The sequence below is a fragment of the Aquarana catesbeiana genome, linkage group LG08 (genome assembly GCF_042186555.1).
Source record: "Aquarana catesbeiana isolate 2022-GZ linkage group LG08, ASM4218655v1, whole genome shotgun sequence".
Lineage (NCBI taxonomy): Eukaryota > Metazoa > Chordata > Amphibia > Anura > Ranidae > Aquarana > Aquarana catesbeiana.
In genome coordinates, this window is record NC_133331.1 from 124,974,806 (window position 1) to 124,999,547 (window position 24,742).

Genomic DNA, 24,742 nt, shown 5'->3' on the forward strand with positions numbered 1-24,742 from the left:
ATTGTTTGTTTTTTTTTTTTTTAAATAAAAACCCTAATGCTAAACACTGAAAAACTCACTGCAAAGCTACTGGTGTTTTTATAACGTTGTTATAACGTCCATCGTGCATAAGGCCTTAAAGAGTACATCTGATAGTAACATTACCCCTATCACTAATGACATTTAATTGCAAAAAACTACTCAAATTTGTTTGATCTCAGCAAAAATGTGTGTAGACCCAGACCTATTTGCAATCTCGGAACACCCAATAAGAGGTTAGTATGCGACCGGTCTAAACTACGTGGCATGTTCACCAATGCCAGAAGCCTTGCGGACACGATGGGTGAACTAGAGATACTGTTGTACAAGGAGGATTTGGATTTTGTGGGAATTTCAGAGACCTGGTTCAACAGCTCTCATGATTAGCTGGCAACCATTCAAGGGTATACCCTTTATCGCAGGGTTAGAGAGGGTAAAAAAAGGGGGAGGGGTATGCCTATATATCAAGAATAATGTACAAGTGAATGTGAGAGATGACATCACTAAGGGAGCTAGGGAGGAGGTGGAATATTCTTATGGGTAGAGCTCCAAAGGGATGACGCTAAGGGCAAAATATTACTGGGAGTATGCTATAGGCCACCTAACCTGAGGGAGGAGGGTTATATGGATCTCCTATCACAAGTTGGATTAGCAGCAAGGATAGGACATGTTTTTGTAATGGGGGATTTTAATGATCCAGACATAGACTGGGCGGAGGAAACCATGCATTCGTATAAGGCTCGCCAGTTCCTAAATGTCTTGCAGGACAATTTCATGGTTCAGGTGGTATATGATAGAAAATATGTAGCGCTACCTCGGTCCCAACATGAAAAAAATATCAATTAATACGTACAAAGCAAAAGTAAACAGGTAAAGCTCCGTACAACAGTGTGTGTATATATAGAGTGCAAACACACACTAATAAAATCTCACACCCAATATACTGGAGAATCCAACCTCACGTGACACTGTGTACTAAATAAATCATAAATGGTGTCTCCAGAATTATCCAATCAATATTGCACGTGAAAAACAACCGGATATTAAAAAATGATCATGCTGGCATCCATGTTCACATGTGTACGATTCAGACGTAATAAAACAATGCAACTTCTCACAATTTGACAGTGCAATGTGCGTGATCCAGAAATATAGCTGAAAGACCTCATAAACATAAAGTAGGCACTTCACAACTATAACCTTCAGACAAAATTTGCAACATGTAGTGAATATTACTAAAATTAATATATTTCACGAGTATGCGTTTCACAAATGCAAAACTCAATGCGACTGAAAAAATATAAAATTTCTACCGAAGTGCAATGTGCATATTATAATAATGAAATTCATAACAAATATATTGTGCAAAAATTCCACAAACATGCAATTCACATATGTAGTAATTAAATATAACATATAATTATAATTTCTAATAAAGTGCAACGTGTAAACAAATGAAATATTGTTCAGTGAAGAAAAAATATTTCAGTTAATTGTGAGTTCATATCTTGAAATAAAGTGATATAAAAAATAAAAATATCCCAGGGTAGTCCAAAAACATGTGAGTGCGGCTTCTGATAACACTCCCAATGTACGAGAAGAAAAAAATCTTCTAAGAAAATAAAAAAGTGCTGGTGCAGTGATGGAAAAAAAACAAACGTGTATGAATAATTCATCCAATCCTGTTCCCAAGTGCGATGTGCAGTGACCACGGTGATTGTTTCCCCCAGCCTCTCACCTGTAGTGGCAGCCCCCAGATGGGCCGAATCATGCTTATGCCCACAGGTGGGTAGGGTTAATATCTCTGGAACAGCTTCCCAAAAATGCAACTCCCGATCAAGATGTCGGCTCACTTGGGAGTGGGATTGGAGCAGGATGGGATGATATGCGCCCTCACTTGATCGATAATCTCAGATGGATGCATAAAAGAGAAATGGGCTCCATAGTGTAGTATGTATTAAAATAAATTTTATTAATAGCGTTACTTACATGAATAAAAACAGCGATCAACAGCAGAGTACAAAGCTTCCGGGTTTGGCCGTACCCTAGGAATCGATGGCACCTGGCTCCTCCTACTCTGACGCGTTGCGTCACACCTCGTGACTTTATCAAAGGGATACGGAGCCAGATGCCATATAGCCAGTATATGTAGCGGCCGCTGTTAAAACAGCAGTGAATCATCAGCTTAGCCGCAGCCTGGACACATCATAAACAACCAGAACCATCATCATTTCATATTAAAAATAAATGAATGAAAAAACGGAAAATATATAGCTTCAAATAAATTACTATGAGTAGAAAATAATAAGGGAGGAGGTGGAATATCCTTATGGGTAGAGCTCCAAAGGGATGACGCTAAGGGCAAAATATTAATGGGAGTATGCTATAGGTCACCTAACCTGAGGGAGGAGGGTTATATGGATCTCCTATCACAAGTTGGATTAGCAGCAAGGATGGGACGTGTTATTGTAATGGGGGATTTTAATTATCCAAACATAGACTGAGCGGAGGAAACCATGCATTCATATAAGGCTCGCCAGTTCCTAAATGTCTTGCAGGACAATTTCATGGTTCAGATGGTAGGCGCACCAACTAGAAATAAAGAGTTGCTGGATCTACTGATTACCAACAATACAGACCTGATTACGGATGTGGAAATACGGGGCAATTTAGGAAACAGTGGTCACAGATCAATTGGCTTCAGTATAAATCACGCAAATAGGAAACATAAGGGGAATACAAAGAGACTGAATTTCAAAAGAGCCAACTTCCCTAAACGACGAACCTTGTTAGAAGGCATGAATTGGGATAAAATCTTAGGAACAAAGAACACAGAGGAGAGATGGGTTTGCTTTAAGAGCATATTAAATAAGGGCATTAGCCAATGCATTCCATTGGGTAATAAATTTAAAAGAGCGAACAAAAGTCCTAGATGGCTTAACTCCAATGTAAAAATGCATGTAAAAGTAAAGGAGAAGGCCTTCAAAAAATACAAGGTTGAGGGGTCGTCCTCAGCATTCAGACTTTATAAAGAATGTATCAAGAAATGTAAGGGTGCCATTAGGGCGGCTAAGATAGAACATGAAAGACACAGCAGAGGAGAGCAAAAAAATAAATTCTTTAAGTATGTAAACTGTAAACATCTGGTTACAAAAGATGGGGAGATGGCGAAGGTATTGAATTTATTCTTCTCCTCAATCTTCACGAATCTTCAGTAACCAAAACTGCAGTGTTTATCCTCATGACACATGACAGGAAGCACCTCCATGGTTAACAGAGGACAGAATTAAAGTTAGACTTGGGAAACTTAACATTAATCACTGGGACCAGATGGCTTGCATCCGAGGGTACTTAGTCAAGTAATTGCCAGACCATTGTTCCTAATTTTTACTAACAGTCTACTGACTGGAATGGTACCAGGTGATTGGAGAAAAGCCAATGTAGCACCAATATTTAAAAAGGGCCCAAAGTACATCCCTGGGAATTGCAGACCAGTTAGCCTAACATCAATAGTATGCAAGCTCTTGGAGGGGATGGTAAGGGACTATATACATGATTTTAGTAACAAGAATGGTATCATTGACAGCAATCGGCACGGATTCATGAAGAATCGTTCTTGCCAAACCAATCTATCCTTCTATGAGGATGTGAGTTGCCATCTAGATAAAGGAAGGCCCGTAGACTAGGGCTGGGGAAAAAATCGATTTGAATCGAGTTGAGCTGTCAAATCGATTCATAATTTCAGCAAATCATCATCTTTTTTTTTTTTTTTTTTTGTCACCAGTACTGGCGCTGACACCGCGCTGGTCCTGAGGAGCTGCGGGCAGGAGTTTTTTAGGCGAGGCCACAGCTTCGGCCTAGTCCGCGAGGCCGGACGCATCGGACTAAGCCGAAGCCGCGACCTCGCCTAAAAACCCCTGCCCGCAGCTCCTTAGGACTAGTGCGGTGTCCATCAAAAAAAAAAAAACTTGATTCGACCCGTGAATCGAGTTTGTGTTTTTTTGTTTTTTGTTTTTTGTTTTTTTTTTTTTTGTTTTTGTTTTGTTTTTGTTTTTTTGTTTTGTTTTTTAACAAAAGTGCAGATTTTTTTTTTTGAAAATCGCCCAGCTCTAACGTAGATGTAGTGTATCTGGATTTTGCAAAAGCATTTCACACAGTTTCCCATAAACTTTTACTGTACAAAATAAGGTTCGTTGGCATGGACCATAGGGTGAGTACATGGATAGAAAACTGGCTACAAGGGCGAGTTGAGAGGGTGGTGATACTCGGAATGGTCAGGGGTGGGTAGTGGGGTCCCCCAGGGTTATGTGCTGGGACCAATCCTATTTATTTTTTTATTCATAAATGACCTGGAGGATGGGGTAAACAGTTCAATCTCTGTGTTTGTGGACAATACTAAGCTAAGCAGTGAAATAACTTTTCCGCAGGATGTGGACACCTTGCAAAAAGATCTGAACAAATTATTGGGGTGAGCAACTACATGGCAAATGAGGTTTATTGTAGAAAAATAATGCATTTGGGTAACAAAAATATGAATGCAATCTATACACTGGGGGGGGACCACTAGGGGAATCTAGGATGGGAAAGGACCTGGGGGTCCTAGTAGATGATAGGCTCATCAATGGCATGCAATGCCAAGCTGCTGCTAACAAAACCAACAGAATATTGGCATGCATTAAAAAGGGGATCAATTGGGATGCATTAAAAAGGGGATCAACTCCAGAGCTATAACGTTAATTCTCCCGCTCTACAAGACTCTGGTCCGGCCGCACCTGAAGTATGCTGTCCAGTTCTGGGCATCAGTCCTCAGGAAGGATGTACTGGAAATGGAGCGAGTACAAAGAAGGGCAACAAAGCTAATAAAGGGTCTGGAGGATAATAGTTATGAGGAAAGGTTGCGAGCACTGAACTTATTCTCTCTGGAGAACATGCTTGAGAGTGGATATGATTTCACTTTATAAATACTGGTGACCCCACAATAGGGATAAAACTTTTTCGCGGAAGTAGTTCAACAAGGCACGTGGCCACTCATTAAAATTAGAAGAAAAGAGGTTTAACCTTTAAAATATGTAGAGCGTTCTTTACTGTAAGAGCAGCAAGGATGTGGAATTCCCTTCCACAGGCGGTGGTATCAGCGGGGAGCATCGATAGTTTCAAAAAACTATTAGATAAGTACCTGAAAGACCGCAAAATACAGGTATATACAATGTAGTACTGACTTCTAATCACACACATAGGCTGGACTTGTGTCTTTTTTTTTTTTTTTTTTTTTTTAACTTCACCTTCTATGTAACTATGTAAGATGTTATTAGCTTGTTAAAGGCTTTGTCCACCTATATGACCAGGTTTCATATTACACCCATATTTAGGGTCTAACATGGACACTTTCCCCAATTTCCCCCTCAAACCACCCCACTTACCAGTGTTCAACACCCCCCCCCCCCCCTTTTCTGTACGTGTTTAAATTTGGCGCTGCTGTGCATAGCCCAGTTTACCCAGCCATGCCATCCAATCACTGAAATCTGTGAATGGAATGCAACCTTAAAGTCCCATTTTCCACCATGAGAGATGGGCTCAGATGTCAATGGTGCACAAGCGCAATGATGGTGCCACGCTTGTAGCTTATTTCTTACTTCCTCCTGGTACTCTGCAGTGAACAGTGCCTGTGCATTACCCTTCAGTGCTCTGCAGGTTCCAATGTAAATGTTAAACCTTTTTGTTTTATTATTGTGGGAGCATTTATTCTTTTGTAAAAGGTGGGCTATGCTTTTAGCCAATGTTTGTGTTTGGTTTTTTCCCTGAACCTCACACATACCACAGAATTTCTGATAAATTCATCTTGCACACTTGATATATTGTATGTAATGAACTTTTCTAACTTTGTGCTTTTTCCCACTCCTGTAGATCCCCAGTTTGTTATCTATCAGCTGAAGGTTAAGATATTTACATCCTCTACAGGACCCACAAGACGTGAGGAGAAATACATGTATTTTGACTTCCCGCAGCCTCTTCCTGTTTGTGGAGATATAAAGGTTGAGTTTTTCCACAAACAGAACAAGATGATGAAAAAGGTTGGTGTTTTCCAGTGGCCAAAACATTTGCAGGCTGTAGAAAAGATCTAAGATCTCTGATCACTGAAATTCTATTTTAAAAGTAAAAGATTGGTATTGTGTTATAGTTAAAAGCAGAGCTCAGCATTCCTAACATTACTGCAGCACCATTTATCTGCACACTGCCACATTCCCAGTGCATTCCTCAGCTGGTAAAGGACTTCCTGTGTGACTCAACAATGGCAGCCATGAGACCATGTTATGTCTAAGACTTTGCTTTTATTTGCATTTTTCTTTGTTTTTTTTTGTTTTTTTTACGTGATATTAACGGACTTATATGTGGGTGAAATAAGTATAGAGCCATTTCTTATCATTTCCTATCTGTAATTGGAAGAGCAAGATGTGAAATTTGGGCTCAGCCCTATCTTAATATTAAACTTTGATTTTGAGTTAAGAATTCCAGGTTTGCCTACTTGTTACCTTGCATCTACAGTTAATATGAAAACAGGTGTCAAAAAAATAAAAATACATTTTAAGCGCTGATTTGCATTTAAACTAATCTTGTTAGATATTCCCAATGCAGCTTTGGAAAAACATCCCTTTCTGTGAAAATATGCTTGCTTTCAAAGAGTGTATGCCTTTTATCAATATTATGTGTATAAAAATAGAAAAATTACAAGCCATGCACAATGATTAACCACTTCCAGCCCAAAGATATCATATGACGTCTTTGACTTTCAGTGGGGATATCTGAAAGAAAGATGTTTCTTTTTTTTTTTTTTTTTTCTTTTTTTTTTATCTCAATCTTTCCAGCCTGGAGGAGAGGTGTGGTGTCTTATAGACCCCACATCTCTCCATAAAGAGGACCTGTCACGCACTATTCTTATTACAAGGGATGTTTACATTCCTTGTAATAGGAATAAAATTTAAAGAGAAAGTGTAAAAATAAAGTAAAATAAACAATAAGCAAACGCACACGTAAGTCACGCCCACATATGTAAACGCCATTCAAATCACACATATGAGGTATCGCTGCGTGTGTTAGAGCGAGAGTAACAATTCTAGCACTGGACCTCTGTATCTCTAAACTGGTAACCTGTAATAAATTGTAAAGTGTCACCTATGGAGATTAAAGTGGAAAAAATCAAAAAAAAAATCAAAAAAAAAAAAAGACTGCGCTAAGACAAAAGGCAACAATCATGTGATATGACTAATCAGAACATATGAATATGTTTAAAATTGAGTTTTTCAAAATTAATATTTATGAATAAAAAACACCAGAGCTTTCTTAAAAAAGTGACTGAAAATATATAATAACCAAATAAAGATATAAAAAGTCCCAAATGAAGGTAAGAAAAAGTGACTAGTGTCACAAAAACACACAGTCCCTGGAGCCAAGGCAAAATGCAAACAATGATCTTGGACATGTAACGCAATCCTTGGAGCCAAGGTAGATGTATTCAGTGTACATAGACGTAAAACACCCAGTGAAAAATCCTCCACCTAATAAGATGTCCGCTTACCAGAGGTAAGCTGTGAATCAGCTTAGTATTAACCTCTCCACGGGGAAGATCAGCTCCTCAGGTCTCCAACCAAGGAAGGGGGTGGGCAGGATCTTACGATGTGTTTAGCTCAATCCACACAGTAGGAGGACCCTGCAGGTAAGCTTATAATAAAGCTTGAATCTAGCAGCCTCAAGCAGACTCACAGCTCTTCAAGACAGGTGTATTCGCCAACTCCTCCCGGAGGAGTTGGCGAATACACCTGTCTTGAAGAGCTGTGAGTCTGCTTGAGGCTGCTAGATTCAAGCTTTATTATAAGCTTACCTGCAGGGTCCTCCTACTGTGTGGATTGAGCTAAACACATCGTAAGATCCTGCCCACCCCCTTCCTTGGTTGGAGACCTGAGGAGCTGATCTTCCCCGTGGAGAGGTTAATACTAAGCTGATTCACAGCTTACCTCTGGTAAGCGGACATCTTATTAGGTGGAGGATTTTTCACTGGGTGTTTTACGTCTATGTACACTGAATACATCTACCTTGGCTCCAAGGATTGCGTTACATGTCCAAGATCATTGTTTGCATTTTGCCTTGGCTCCAGGGACTGTGTGTTTTTGTGACACTAGTCACTTTTTCTTACCTTCATTTGGGACTTTTTATATCTTTATTTGGTTATTATATATTTTCAGTCACTTTTTTAAGAAAGCTCTGGTGTTTTTTATTCATAAATATTAATTTTGAAAAACTCAATTTTAAACATATTCATATGTTCTGATTAGTCATATCACATGATTGTTGCCTTTTGTCTTAGCGCAGTCTTTTTTTTTTTTGATTTTTTTTTTTTTTTTTTTTTTTTTTGATTTTTTCTTCTTATGTTTGTGTGCACGCCTCACGATAAGATTGCAGCTTAATATTTATTTCACTCTGCTAATCATTAGTAGAACAACCTTTATGTTAGCGCGGTATTGTTTATGGTTTATTATAGGAGATTAAAGTGGGGTTCCACCCAAAAAACAAAAATACCTGTAAAAATTCTAAAAAAAAAAACAAAAAAACATTTGGATATTTTTTTTTTTTCACTTACCTCTAAATGCCTGTTGCTAGGTGGTCCCTCGTAGTCTGCCTGTTCCTTTGCCTGGGCTGGTGACATCACTTCCCCCCAGGCACAGGAAGGTCTCCGCTCTGCTCCCTCCCTCCTGTCAATCATCTGGGACCCAATACAGGTCCCAGGTGATTGAGCGGCCAATCACGGCATGCGGCGCCGCTCGCCCATGCGCAGTGGGTGCCAGGCTGTGAAGCCACAGCCCGGCGCCCACAGTTGAAATGCCGGCGCCGACGAGCGGAGGGGGGGGACGAGCGGGGCTTCGATCCCCCGCATCGCTGGACCCAGGGACAGGTAAGTGTCCAATTAAAAGTCAGCAGCTGCAGTATTTGTAGCTGCTGACTTTTAATTTTTTTTTTTTTTTTTTTTGACGACCCCCCTGGGTGGAACTCCTCTTTAAGTACCAAAGTTTGGCGCCATTCCACAAGTGTGCGCAATTTTAACATGTGACTTGTTGGGTATCTATTTACTTGGCATAACATCATCTTTCACATTATACAAAAAAATTGGGCTACCTTTGTTTTGTTTTTTTTAACCGCTTCCGGACCAGTTGCCACAGTTATATTGCGGCAGGATGGCTCTCCTGTGCGAGCCGTTGTAGCTGTACGTCGGCTCTTTAAGACACTTTAGCTGGCGCCCGCAGCCTGTCACTGGAGCCAATGTGCGTGCCCGGAAGGCGTGATGACCATCGGGCACCCGTGATTGCACATGACAGAGTGAGAACCGGGATCTGCATATGTAAACACACAAATCCTGGTTCTCTCAGGGGAGTAGGGGCAGATCGTGTGCTCCTACTAAGTAGGAACACTGATCATTCTCCTCCCCTAGTCAATCCCACCCCCCCCCACAGTTAACCCCTTGATCGCCGCCTAGCGTTAACCCTTTCCCTGCCAATGACATTTATGCAGTGTTCAATGGCTATTTTTAGCTCTGATCGCTATATAAATGTCACTGGTCCCAAAAAAGTGTCCAGTCTGTCCGTCACAATGTCGCAGTCACGATAAAAATCCCTGATCACTGCCATTACTAGTAAAAATAATAAAAATGCCATAAATCTATCCCCTATTTTGTAGACGCTATACCTTTTGTGCAAACCAATCAATATACGCTTATTGCGATATATATATTTTTTTACCAAAAATATGTAGAATACATATCAACCTAAACTAACCTAACCTAAACTTTTTTTTTTTTTTTACATTTTGGATATTTATTATAGCAAAAAGTACAAAATATTGTTGTTTTTTTTTTTTTTTTTTAAATTGTCGCTCTTTTTTTTTTTTGTTTGTTTATAGCGTAAAAAATAAAAACCGCAGAGGTGATCAAATACCACCAAAAGAAAGCTCTATTTGTGGGGAAAAAAGGACATCAATTTTGTTTGGGTACAATGTCGCAAAACCACACAATTGTCAGTTATCCGTATCGAAAAAAAAGCCTGATCAGGAAGGGGGTAAATTCTTCTGGGCCTGAAGTGGTTAATTAATGAAAGTGTGTTGTGGCCCGTGTTTGAAAAATTCTTGCACAAATATCATGTGACATAAAGTTGCAATGACTGCCAATTTAATCCCTAGGTTGTCTGCTAAAAAATATATATAATGTTTGGAGGTAATGAGTAATTTTCTAGCAAAAAGATGATTTTTACATTTAGGAGAGGAGGTCCAGTATGGAAGTGGTAAATATTTTGTTGGCTGCAGAAAAAAAAGAATAAACAAAAAATAGTGTTTCAAATAGGTTTACTGAACAGGAGGTCAGCTATGTTGCAAGTATATCTCCAATTTATACTTTCCTTGTGCATAACCTTTAAGGATAGTTTACCAGTGTATTGCTTCAGTATTTTAGTGCAGGAAATGGCTTGCATTGGCTACTGTTTCCACTCCACTTTTTGCCCATCCTCGTCCTATGCTATAAATAGGAGATCTGGTGACACCATCTTGGTGCCAATCCTGTCCACAGGTCCTTTTATAAAGACTCACAGGTAGTCCTGACGGGCCATGCAGCATGCATATTCTGTATGTTGAGCATCTTTTCCAGTGCAAGATTGGTGTGTTGTTTGAGATGGCTTCATATTTACATTCATTTGTGTTTTAAAAACTTGCTTAGTGTAACCGGTTAATAAAATTGATGTAATTTGTTTAGTAAGGGCATTATTCACACTAGCCGCTCACTTAAAGACTCTGTTTTAAGTTTGTGGGTGGTGTCTGTTTTGCCAGGCAGTGAACGAGGTGACTCAGTGAGGCGGTGATTTGATGCTGTTTCAGCACATTGCACTTTTTACCATTTTCTTTACTGTTTAGAGTGTATAAAAACAGATCTGTTCCCTTAAAGCATTTTATACAGCACGGTGCTTGTGCTGTGTCATTTGGACCCCTGTATTGCCTAAAAAAAAAAGCTTGCCGATTCTGCCTGGCTATACCCTCCCCCCTGTAAGCTGACCACGGTGTATCACGGCTGCTGAGCCCTGACACCGTCGTCAGTTTACGTGCCTCCGTCATCCGCAGCTTTGCTCTGTCCTCTCCCCCCTCCCTACCTGTCTGCTTGTGTCAGTGCCCGCTCCGTCCTCTCCTGCTGCTCTCATAATTAACTACTTAAGGACTGAGCCTCTTTTTTACACTTGTTTACAAGTTTAAAATCTTTTTTTTTTTTTTGTTTTGTTTTTGCTAGGAAATAACTTGGAACCCCCAAACATTATATATTTTTTTTCTAACACCCTAGAGAGGAAAATGGCGGTTGTTGCAATACTTTCTGTCACAACGTATTTGCGTCGCGGTCTTACAAGCACAGTTTTTTGGGGTTTTTTTTTTTAAAAATACACTTTTTTTTTTTTTATAATAAGACAACAGTAAAGTTAGCCCAATTTTTTTTTATATTGTGAAAGATAATGTTACGCCGAGTAAATTGATACTCAGCATGTCGCGTTTCAAAATTGTGCCCGCTCGTGGAATGGCTACAAACTTTTTCCCTTAAAAATCTCCATAGGCGATGTTTAAAAATTTCTACAGGTTACCAGTTTTGAGTTATAGGAGGTCTAGGGAGGTCTAGGGCTGGAATTATTGCTCTCGCTCTAACAATCGCGGCGATACCTCACGTGTGGTTTGGACACTGTTTTCATATGCGGGCGCTACTCACATATGTGGGCACTTCTGCACGCGAGTAATAGAAAAAAAGCATGACAGGACCTCGTAAATATGAGATCTGGCGTCAAAAAGACCTCAGATCTCATATTAACACTAAAATGCAAAAAAAATTAAAAAATAAATTTCTCCTTTTAACCACTTCGGCCCCGGACCAGTTGGCTGGCAAAAGACCAGAGCGCTTTTTGCGATTCCGCACTGCGTCGGTTTAACTGACATTTGCTCGGTTGTGCGACGTGGCTCCCAAACAAAATTGCGTCCTTTTTTCCCCACAAATAGAGCTTTCTTTTGGTGATATTTGATCACCACTGTGGTTTTTATTTTTTGCGCTATAAACAAAAAATAGCGTCAATTTTGAAAAAAGAAACGCATTATTTTTTACTTTTATTAAATATCCCCAAAAAATATATAAAAAAACCCTCAGTTTAGGCCGATACGTATTGTTCTACTCATTTTTGGTCAAAAAAATCGCAATAAGCGTTTATTGGTTTGGCACAAAAGTTACAGCGTCTACAATATAGGAGATAGTTTTATGGCATTTTTATAAATTTTTCTTTTACTAGTAATGGCGGCGATCAGCTATTTTATTAATTTTTCTTGACTGCGACATTATGGCGGACAGATCGGACACTTTTTTGGCGCTATTTTGGGTCCATTCACATTTATACAGCGATCAAATGCATTGATTACTGTGTAAATGTGACTGGCAATGAAGGGGTTAACCATTAGCGGGCGCTGTAGGAGTTAAGTGTGTCCTAGGGAGTGATTCTAACTGTGGGGGGGAGGGGCTATGGGTGACATGACACTGATCACCGCTCCCGATTACAGGGATTGGTGATCAGTGTCCTTGTCACTAGGCAGAACAGGAAATGCTTGTTTACATGAGCATTTCCCCGTTCTTCCTCTCCGTGAGACAATCGCGGGTATCCCCGCGGACTTAGAGTCCGCAGGACCCGCGATCACACTCACGGAGCTCTAAGCCGCTTCTTAAAGGGCAACGTACAGGTACGTTAATTTGCCTGTGCGTGCCCTACAACTTGGTCTCTTCCCTACAACGTGGTGCTCTGACCTGTGGTGCCAATAGATACTCTGTTGAAAGCATAGAAAACAGTTGATCAGGTACAGAAAAACAGCAGTCACCGCACATAACCTGACTAGTCTTACTGTCTAGCTGTGACACAAATATATCTTCATAGTCAGCTTTGTGGTTAAACAACAAGAAAAAGATCAAATGTATATCATCACAGTTAGAAAGCACAGTGGTGTATTTTATGTGCTTCACGTTTTGTATGTTTCGGAACTACAAAGCATGCAGAGTGCTATTTATTCCAGTGAATGAAGAAATGTGATTGTTGCCTTTCCAGAAATTGCATAATGCTGACAGAACTCTGTGGGACACTAGGCTCTGCACTGCATTTTTTTATTATTCATAAAATGGTGGTGTAGTATGGAGTTAACACAGTCATGTCCAACAGAGCACGCAGAGAGCTGCTTTCCATTATATAAATGTTTACATTTATTACAGTGTTTAGTCCAGTGTTCATCGGAGGACACAGTGCTCCTCTTCAGTGTGTGAGTATGCTGCTGCTTCCAGGAAGTTTGGACAGTATGCAAATCGGCACACTGGCCGGCTCCTTCCAATGGCTCTTCCCATACTCCCACTCTAAAGCGAAACTTAGTGTATTGAGAAGGTAATCTGTCTATTTCTCGAGCTCTGCTGAACTCAGTTTGCTTTTAAACATTCTTCTTTCAAGCTGCTGCTGGTAATTTAAAGTGATTGTAAAGCCTTGAATTAAAAAAAATAACGTCATGCTTACATGCTCTGTGCAATGGTTCCCCTGATGGCACTCCTGGCTCCTCCACTTCCCTGTGTGCCCTAATAGCAAGCCACTTGCTATGGGTGCAGACTTGGGGGCTTGCTTCCGAGCAGCAGTGCCAGCACAGCTCGGCCTCGCTCCTGTGTGAAGGGTAAGAGAGGAGAGTGAAGATTGCAGCTGGACACAGTGCTGGATCTCTGACAGGCTCAGAGAAGTGTTTAGAGGGGGTGGTGGAATAGTGGGGTGTAATGCATATAGGTAATAACCTTCAGAACCTTTTTAATGCTGCATTCCAAGATCCTTCAGTGCCTCTCTAGTAGCTGTGTGCAGTGTATGAGTGACTATTATGATGCCTAGTCACAACAGTGGTTATATACAACTGCAGCCTTTATCTCTAGGTTACTTCACTCAGGGATATATATATATATATATAGAGAGAGAGAGAGATTTCACCACTTTTATCTTTACATACTCTACTTTCTCTTTGTATGTTCTTTTGCTCTCCCCCTCCTATCTCTTTTGCGTTCTCTTTAAAAAAAAAAAAAAAAACCTGCAAGTCTTCCCTGCCTTCTTACATGGTGATATTTTTATTTCTTCCTATAGGAAAAAATGTTTCATTTTTGGATAAATACATTCTTCATACCTGGTCCCGAAGAGTATTCAGACAAAGTAGAGAATGGAACGTTACTTGGAGAGCAGGAACTTGATGGTATCAAAAGCACGGAACGTTCAGATAATGACAAGGAATATCTTACTCTCTCATTAACAAAGAATGACCTAGATAAAGCTAATAAAGACAAGGCCAACAGATACTTCTCCCCAAACTTCAAAGTAAGTCTGAGTTTTTCACGTGTGCTCTTCCCTTTGATATCAAAACTCATAAGCCTGTAGTATAATGTGGTTATAAGACTAATGCCGCGTACACACGAGCGGACTTTACGGCAGACTTTGCCCGGCGGACTTTTCTACGTACTTTACGATGGACTTTCTGAATGAACGGACTTGCCTACACACAATCCACCCTGTCGAATTCGTACGTGATGACATACGACTGGACAAAAACAAGGAAGTTCATAGCCAGTAGCCAATAGCTGCCCTAGCGTGGCTTTTTGTCCGTCTAACTAGCATACAGATGAGCGGACTTTTCGACCGGACTCGATTTCAACGGATTGATTTAAAACATGTTTCAAATCTAAGTCCGTCCAACTTTTGAGAAAACAATGTCCGCTGGAGCCCACAAACGATCGAATTGTCCGACGAAATCCCGTCTGCCGTAAAGTCCGCTCGTGTGTACGCAGCATAACAGCCCTAAAGAAGTGGAAGTTTCATTACATGCTTTGTACTTGTGTGGTAATATCTAATATAGTTACATAATAGGTGAGGTTGAAAAAAGACACAAGTCCATCAAGTCCAACCTATGTGTGAGATTATATGTCAGTATTACATTATATATCCCTGTATGTTGTGGTCGTCCAGGTGCTTATCTAATAGTTTTTTGAAACTCTCAATGCTCCCCGCTGAGATCACCGCCTGTGGAGGGGAATTCCACATCCTTGCCGCTCTTAAATTAATGAACCCTCTATGTAGTTTAAGTTTAAACCTCTTTTCTTCTAATTTTAATGAGTGGCCTCGTGTGTCTTGTTAAACTCCCTTCTGCAAAAAAGTTTTATCCCTATTGTGGGGTCACCAGTACGATATTTATTAATTAAAATCTTATCCCCTCTCAAGCGTCTCTTCTCCAGAGAGAATAAGTTCAGTGCTCGCAACCTTTCCTCATAACTAATATCCTCCAGACCTTTTATTAGCTTTGTTGCCCTTCTTTGTACTCGCTCAATTTCCAGTACATCCTTCCTGAGGACTGGTCCCCAGAACTGGACAGCATACTCCAGGTGAGGCCAGACCAGAGTCTTGTAGAGTGGGAGAATTATCGCTTTATGCCTGGAGTTAATCCCCTTTTTAATGCATGCCAATATTCTGTTTGCTTTATTAGCAGCAGCTTGGCATTTCATGCTATTGCTGAGCCTATCACCTACTAAGACCCCCAGGTCCCTTTCCATCATAGATTACCCCCAGAGATTCACCCCCTAGTGAGTAGATTGCTTTCATATTTTTGCCACCCAAATGCATTATTTTACATTTTTCTACATTAAGTGATTGTAAAGTCTTGTTTTTCTATAAAAAGTAACAAACATGTTATACTTACCTGCTCTATTGCAGTGGATTTGCACAGAGCAGCCCAGTTCCTCTTCTGTGCTCCTGGCTCCTCCCTCCTGTTCAGTGCCCCCACAGCAAGCAGCTTGCTATGGGAGCACCCGAGCCAAGTCACAACTCCCTGTGTCATTCGTACATGAAACCCGACCTGGCCCCGTCCCCTCTCTCCCATGATTGGCTAACTGACTTTCACCAATGGCGTCGCTGCTCTGTCTCAGCCAATTGGGAGGGAGAATCTCAGTCGGCTGAGACGCTCGTGGACATCGCTGGACAGGGAGGGTCCTCGGGTAAGTGTTAAGAGGTCTGAGGTGGGCTGCTGCACAGAGAAGGCTTTATCTTCATGCATAGAATGCATGAAGATAAAAAGGCTTCTGCCTTTACACCCCCTTTAACTGGTTCCCCACCGTCGCCTGTGTATGTACGTCGACAGAATGGCACAGCTGCGCAAATGGGTGTACCTGTACGTCTCTTTGAATTTTCCGCCGTGCCATCGCGCACCCGCCGCAAGCTCCTTGAATGGGATTGCGGGTCCCGCGGACTCGCTGTCCGCGGGGAAACCCACAATCGTCTCGCGGAGAGGGAGAACGGGGAAATGCTAATGTAGACAAGCATTTCCCCGTTCTGCCTAGTGACACTGTCACTGATCACATCTCCCTGTAATCGGGAGCGGTGATCAGTGATGTGTCACACGTAGCCCCTCCCCCCCACAGTTAGAATCACTCCCTAGGACACATTTAACCCCTACAGCACCACCTAGTGTTAATCCCTTCACTGCCAGTCACATTTAGTCATTGCATTTTTAATCGCACTGATCGCTGTATAAATGGTCCCAAAAATGTGTCAAAATTGTCCGATGTGTCCGTCATTATGTCGCAGTCATGATAAAAATCGCTGATCGCCACCATTACTAGTAAAAAAGAAAAAAATGTTTTTTATATATTTTTTGGGGGATATTTATTATAGTAAAAAATCATTTTTATTTTTTTTTCAAAATTGTCGCTAATTTTTTTGTTTATAGCGCAAATAATAAAAACTGCAGAGGTGATCAAATACCACCAAAAGAAAGCTTTATTTGTGGGGAAAAAAAGATGTCAGTTTTGTTTGGGAGCCACGTCGCACGACCGCGCACTTGTCAGTTAAAGCGACGCAGTGCCAAATCGCAAAAAGTGCTCTGGTCTTTGGCCAGCCAAATGGTCCGGGGCTGAAGTGGTTAAGCACTTATCTAGATTCGAAGCATAACCTTAAAGTAGAAGTCCAGCCTAACACTAAAATCCCTGCATCTATACACATCCACGATCTAACACTAACCTATCTAGCCCTGTGAAGAAGAAATTGGTATACGTACCTTTTTTTTTTTTTTTTTTTTAAAGCCGGTCCGGTCTCCAGTGGCAGAAGCTCTGCAGAGGACACAGCCGACAATGGCTGTGAAATTAATGGGGAGTGATGTCACCCCTAGACTTACTATGGGGCTTCCGTTGTCGGCTGCCTCTTCTGCACTCGCCTCCACAGCGACGCCACCGCTGACTGCTCAGCATGGGATTGGGTCGGATCAGCTTCAAAAAAGGTATGTTTACTGATTTCTTCTTTACAAGGCTAGATAGGTTAGTGTTAGATCGTGGATGTAGGGATTTTAGTGTTAGGGTGGACTTCTACTTTAATATACATGCAAGGCTGCACAGCCTACCTGCTTGGTATTCGTTTTTCATCTAGGCATTCCTTTAGTTTAAATCTGCCTTGAAAGTATAAGTGTAATTGATGATAGATGAACCGATGTGAGCGGCAGTTAGACTGCTCCTTTTTCAGGAAATACATTCCTGTTACCCTCCCATAGACCTTTGAGCTAGTTTATGTCTACTGTGGATATAGTGGTTCACGGAGACCTTCGATCAGGGGTCTCAAACTGGTGGCCCTCCATCTGTTGCGAAACTACAAGTCCCATGAGGCATTGCAAGGCTGACAGTTGCAAGGATGACTCCCATATGCTGAGGCATGATGGGATTTGTAGTTTTGTAACAGATCTTTGAAGGAGACCCGCTGTGAGCACGGTGGTGTGCTCCTGAGCACTGAAGATCGTTGTGGGGATCTCTCACTTATTTCTCGATCTTGCAATATATGAACTTTTCCTGAATAAGTTATCATGTGTGCAATATAATTTTATTGTTTGCATTTTATAGCGCTACATTTTCAGGTTTTTAAATATAGATACATGGCTTACTTCATAGAATAGGTGTTACTAGAACTATTAAAAACTTGTGAAGCTAGAGATGGCTTTGTGTAAAGTAACCAGATGCTGTTGTGCTACCTTTTGGGGTTTTTGGAGTATTGAAGTTTTTAATTTCCGGAGTTTCAAAGTTTGAGTGTTTAGATATTTGTTGCTGCTTCTATGCTGCTCATTTACTTTGTGTGTTGATTCCCATTTGTCTTTTTTTTTTCTTTAGGTAAAGCTATTTTTCACTAAAACCGTAGAAGAATCTTCAAATTCAGAAGCAAGCAGCTCAACTTCAGTAACACCGGATGTTAGTGACAATGAACCTGATCATTATCGATACTCTGACACCACTGACTCTGACCCAGAGAATGAACCTTTTGATGAAGATCAGATTACAAAAGTCTGAGTTTGTTTTTTTTTGTTTTTTTTTTGTTTTTTTTTTTTTTTAAATCGAGGGAATTAAAACCACAGAAAGACAAACTTGAATAAACTGATAAAGGACCTTTTTAAATGGCAAATCGCATTGTCAGACTACCAGTTATAGGAGCAATTTTTTTTTTTTTCCTTGACCAATATTTTTTTGCCCAGCAGGGTTTTTGGCACTGTTGTCCAATGGAATGAGGAAAAAGGAGAGGAAAAAAAAAAAGAGGAAAAAGCAAAGTACAAAAAAGAAGAAAAGCTTACGTAACAATGTTATGTAAATATCCTTTTCGTGTCAAAAGGACATTTAAATCTTAATTAGGATAAATAAAGATGGCACTTTCCCATTTTATTCCAGTTTTTTATGTTTGTTTTTTGTTAACCCCCCCTTTCCCAAAAGTGGAGCTGTGTATACATAGGACCCCTTCCCCCTTTTTTTATTTTTTGTTTTGTCACAAAGTGAAGTTTATAATGTGCTTTTGTGAAATACTAGGTTCACCTCCTGCCTCTTCACAGCCAGTGTGGCAACAGTTATATTTTTCAATTGGCTATAGAATGTTCAAGGGTTATTTCCATGTACGTATGTTTATTCAATGCGGTGGAGAATTTAATATTTAAAGCGGAATCTCTTACCAGCTGGATTCATGTACCATCTCAAGCTTTTTACATGCTCCTTTTTTTATTTGTTTTGCGTGCTGCAGTAATCCTGAACATATAAGGAATTGTCCACTGTCGCTGCTTTTATTTGTGTATTTTTTATTTTTTATTTTTTTTTTTTGCATAATGGTGCTAGAAAAGGCAGCTGTAGGGAGTGGTTCTTTTTATAGAGGTACAGGATTGAACCATCCAGGCCATCATGAGAGGATCCACATGTGTGGAAAATGTCCCACAAGTTAGCAGGGTCTCAAATGTCCTTCTATAACTTGGTAGTTCTCTAAATAAATGTTAAGGTTAGCTGCCCATGGTGACATTTTACCAGTTTTATTTGAAATAAGTAAACTAGCAATGAATTTAGGTTCTGCAATTCTACATCTTTATGCCAAACAGTTGCAATGATGGTTCCATCCCATGTGTAATGAAGGCCAGTGCTGAAAAGTTTTTTTTTTTTGAGATATTAACCATCTGTGTGCCAGAGGTTTCTTTCAAAGCACATTCATGCTCCTTTATGAATGCTATTGCAAGTGGAGGCCTTGGCCATAGTAGCCAGATTCCAGTTGTCATTTTTATAGTTCCACTTTAAAAATGAGAGCAAGCATTTAGTTGTTGTAGACACCACATCCGTTTTTTCTTGTGTCGAGTTTTATACATCAGCTTGGGTATGTTTAAAGAGGACTTGGGCTCATAATGGTTAATCATAAAAGGTCTAATTATTGCATTCTTTTTTTTTTCCAGTCATATAACTTTTGTGAATGCTTCAAGTGCTGCCTGCAAGTTTCTGCTATAGGTTTTTGTGCCCTGCCCTCCATCAAATATGAACTATTTTAACAGTGCACAGGAAATAGCCACGTTCAGTTCTAACAGATCTATACAAAAAGTCATGCGTTTATTTAATTGTATAGCTGTCAGCAAATCCACCCTTTTTGATCGTACACATTCTATTACAATGAGTTTTGCAGTTTTGCACACTTTTTATGTCATTAACTGTTAGGGAATTTTACTTGAAGAATGTTTAGTAGCTTCAATGTCTTTTTTTTATATAGATATATATTTGTTTTTTTTTTTTTTTTTATTTACATTACACATGGTTATGAAGTCAGTGTTGCTTTAAAAGTTTCAACACGGCACAAATATAAGACGGTGTATATCAAAATTATAATGCGTCCCAAATACTCTATATAGTTTGATTGCTATCTATTACAATATTAGATCTTTGAACTGGCAGTGTTGTATGAACTGGTCACAGGTATTGTGGTCTGGTATTCCACTTTTTATCCTTTTTTTCTTTTTTACTTTTGTCAGACTGCAGATTTTTTTTTCCAGTTTCAAGCTCCAGTTCAAATGCTAAAAAAAAAATCTTTTTTGTGAAAATACATTTCATGACAGTGTAAAATCCCATTTGATATAGTTTGTTTATATGATGACCTACTTAACTTCGGAAACTGTAATTCAAATTCAAGAATTTGAAAGGAATTTTTTTCCCTTAGATTGAGAAGCCAGTGTTAATTATGACTGTCAGAATATAGTTTAAAAGAATGGGCTGAGTTCTGGACCTACATGTGCATATAAATCAGTGTCTTCTTGAACCAAACACCTCTCTTTCCACTTGTGGGTTGTTTAAATATTTTGATTCATAAAGACTAGATCAAAGCACTTTTCAGTTTCTCGATTTGTATCAGAAAATATACTGAATAGCTGTATGCAACCATTTGTGCATTTTTTTTTTTTTTTTTAATAAATATCCACACCTTTGCCTTTTTAGTATGGTGGTGGATATAGAGCTCGATTTTTCACTTTTAAATTATGCACCCCTTTCAAGAAGTGGTACATTTTTTTTTTTGCCCCTTTTAATGCAACATTTTAACATTTTTAAGCTTGCAAATTTTTTTTAAGTTGATTCCATAAGCAGCCGTTATTTACAATTAAAATGGAAATATTTGGCAGTTTCAATCCCTTTCTTAAAATGCATACCCCAGTTTATGCTAAAAGGTTATGACCATGTTGTACCCCTTAATGCTATTGACTACCAAGAGGAATATGTTACTTGAATAATGGGACTTGACTGCCCTCTAAGATGAGTGGGCCTCTTGCATAAAAATTGGGAGGAGAAATTGTCTTGCCCACAGTTACTAGATCTGTGCTGTAATTGTTTTTTCTATCGCTAAAAAGGGAAAGTTGTTATCCAATTTGGCTGCTATGAACCATACCTCTGCTTTTCCCTTCCTCCATTTTTATATGTGAGGCTTTATTTTTATGAGGCGGTATCTTGGCACATTATGGTAAATGACAATTCTCAGTGACAGTGGATCACATCAAGATTAAGCATAGTTTGTTTTGAAAACTCAGTTTGACGCACTAAATATGCTATACAATGTTTCGCAACACAGCTGCCTAATAATATTAAAAGCACTTTTCAAACTTGAGGACATACAAACCGTAAAACCAAGTATAGAATGAGTTTCATAGGTCTTCATTTCTTACCTAAGAAAGATATTTAAAGAGCGTATATTGATGTCCAGGTAGCACTTAATATTCTAAAGGTAAATTATCCATTTTGGTTTTTTGGACATTTTGTATGGCCTCGTAAATTAACGATGGTTCAGCTCATTTGTTGCCTTACTGACATTGCCAGGAGTGAAGACTTGGCATGGACAAACAGATTGCACTAACTTGGGGAGTCACCAGTGATGCAGACATGGACGTTTATCCTTTTTATCTAGTACATATTTGTTTCCTATTGCCTCACACCTTTTGTGTTTAGATAATTACAGTTTATCTTGATTTACAGAAGGGTAAATCATGCAGCCAAAATTATGGGATTTTGCACTGTTTTTTCTCCCTTTAAAAAAAAAAAAAGGAATCCATTTTTAATTTTTAAGAGTAAAAATATTTTTGAGAAGCCTCGCTAACATTTTATGGTATAGTCATCCGAAGTGGGTAAAAATGGCATTATATATGTATAAATATAAAAAAATATATATATGACATACTCTTCTATGCGTTTACTTCAGTTACCATCCCTCTATACTTTGACAAGAATTCTTTTGACTGACTGATTTGCTCACTCCTTCCATTTTCCGAAACAGTAATGATGACTATTTTTTTTTTTTTAAGTTGCCCTAAGCCCATTATTGAGTTTTCTTTACTATTCATGATGATCCTGAGACATTGTGGCCTGTAAGTGTGTAGAACTTTGTTTTTTTTTGTTTGTTTTTTTTTTTTCTTTCTAGAATTTAAAGTAATTGCTTTGGGTAGTGTTGACACACTGTCAGGGCATGCAGGTCAATCCAAACACTGAACAAGTATCCCAATCCGATTTTTTTTTTTTTTTTTACTTTCTGCCACAGAAAATAGTTTTGTACATAGCATCCATGGTGTTCTTGTTCTGTGGCACAGGCCATCAATTTAAGTGGAGTTTACTGGAGAATATATATATATATATATATATATATATATATATATATATATATATATATATATATATATAATTTCCAGTACATTCCCATATAAATTTGTGCAATATGTCTAACGATGCCTGTGGTTGCCACAAAGTGCCTCGTTTAAATTTTTTTTTCTCCTTGTTGAATACTGTTGAACTTGTCATGCATGCAAATGGAATGGGTGGAACTGTGCACTATTACGAGGCTACAACTGGAGATGGGAATATTCTGTCCTTCATTCTAAGCTCAAATTTTTGAAGAATTCCCTGTAATCTTTTTATTATATATACTTTTCTCTCAATCGGTCAGTCTTCTCTCCGGTTCAGCCTCTTCAGATACTATTGTGCTGTGCAGCAGTGGCTCTGTGTGTAATGCTATGCACTGAGAATATACAACAAATTACATGTACAGGATAATGCCTCATACAAATTCACATGTCCATTTGTTATTGTATGTGTTAACATCCCTTTATCTTAGTGTTATAAACTCCACTTAAAACCAATTAAAGTCTCATTCTTGTCACTGTGTGGGTGTTTTATTGGAAAGGTGTATACCCAAACTTCAATTTTTACTGGTGTATTATAGTGCTCAATTGTTTACAGGGCCAAGAATGTCCCACGTTCTCTACTCCAGTTTCCAGTGTTTTGTTGTGGTCTTAGCCGAATAAAGCTGAAAGATGTATATGAAAATATATACAAAATAAAAAAGTATGTTTAAAAAAAGCCAGTTCACAAACACAATGGTTTTTCTTGATTTAATGTTTGTGTTTACTAAAGGTATGTGTGGTTAAAATATTGAAATAAACAGGATATCGTTTTAAATGTATTTTAGAAATATCTGTAACTAGATTTTAGTCTTTTGTAGTTAGATCAGGTTGCTACTGATGGGATGTTGCAGTGTGCTTGTGTTAGATTGTTTAGTTGCCTCTGATAGAGGTTTAAAGTGAAACTTAACTCTCCCCAATCCACATTGATTACTTTTAATTCTCGTGCTGCTAGCATTAATAGGAAAGTATATCATATTTACCTGTTACTTTTTCTTGACATTTCTTCAGTTACTTTCTGGTTTCCATGCCTAGGCAAATGTCATACATCCCAGAAATCTTCAGGAGAGGAGGGGGGGGTTTTCTTAACCAGCCATTTACAGACCACCCACCATGGATATGCGTCGCTACTTTGATGTTATATACCGGGCTTGTGGCAGCAGCTAGCTGCTATAACCCCAGTATATTTTTGCACAGTGGGCGATCCTTATTCACATAAAAGTGCTCCCAGTGGTGCATTCGCCAAGAGATTTACACTTTTATGGGCAGCGGGAGAGGTTCCGCTTCCCGGTCATTTCCGGAACATACCTGAGAGTTCAGCGGCAGAAACGGTCCGATCCTTGGGAATGATGGGCAGGAAGTCAAGTTAAGGGAATATGGCCTCCATTTGACGCTATGCTCTTGGAAGACTGGAGCGATGTCACTTCCGGCCTTAAAGGGCCCTTTTTTTTTTTTTCTTTAAGTGTAAATGTGAGATCTGACGTCTTTTTGACCCCAGATCTCACATTAAAGAGGCCCTGCTTATTTCTATTACAAGGATTGTTTACATTTAAAGTCCCTCCGAGCCCGCGCACAGAAGCGAACGCATATGCAAGTAGCGCCCACATATGTAAACGGTGTTCAAATTGCAAATGAAGTATCGCCGCGATCATTAGGGTGAGAGCAATAATTCTAGCACTAGATCTCCTCTGTAACCCCAAACAGGTAACTTGTAAACGTTTTGAAAGCATTGCCTTTGGGGATTTTTAAGTACCGTAGTTTGTTGCCATTCCATGAGCGCGTGCAATTTTTAAAGTATGACATGTTTGGTAACAATTTACTTGGCATAACATCTTTCACATTATACAAAAAAATCGGGCTAACTATTTACAGTGCTCTTAATTTTTAAAAAAATGCCTTCGTAAGACTGCTGCTCAAATACGGTGTGACCTAAAGTATTGCAGTGATCTACATTTTATTCTCTAGGGTCTCTGCTAAAAAAGAATATATAATGTTTGGGGGTTCTAAGTAATTTTCTAGCAAAAAATACTGATTTAAACAACAAATGTCATTAATAGGCTTGGTCCTTAAAGGGATTGTAAAGTGTATTTCTTTTTTTTCCTTAAAAAAAAAATAAACTGGTTATACTTACTTATTGGGTCCCTCT

The 24,742-nt window shown here is 39.3% G+C and overlaps 1 protein-coding gene across 1 annotated transcript in view; it reads left to right on the forward strand.

Moving 5' to 3' along the window:
* The window catches only part of PTEN (phosphatase and tensin homolog), a 120,835-nt gene extending 97,760 nt beyond the window's left edge, over positions 1–23,075 (forward strand). Inside the window, exons 7-9 of the mRNA XM_073596349.1 lie at positions 5,923–6,089; positions 14,220–14,447; positions 18,266–23,075. Of these exons, the coding sequence (XP_073452450.1) occupies positions 5,923–6,089; positions 14,220–14,447; positions 18,266–18,442 (572 nt within the window). The 3' untranslated portion in view covers positions 18,443–23,075. The remainder of the gene's footprint in view (positions 1–5,922; positions 6,090–14,219; positions 14,448–18,265) is intronic.
* The last annotated feature ends 1,667 nt before the right edge of the window (positions 23,076–24,742 follow it).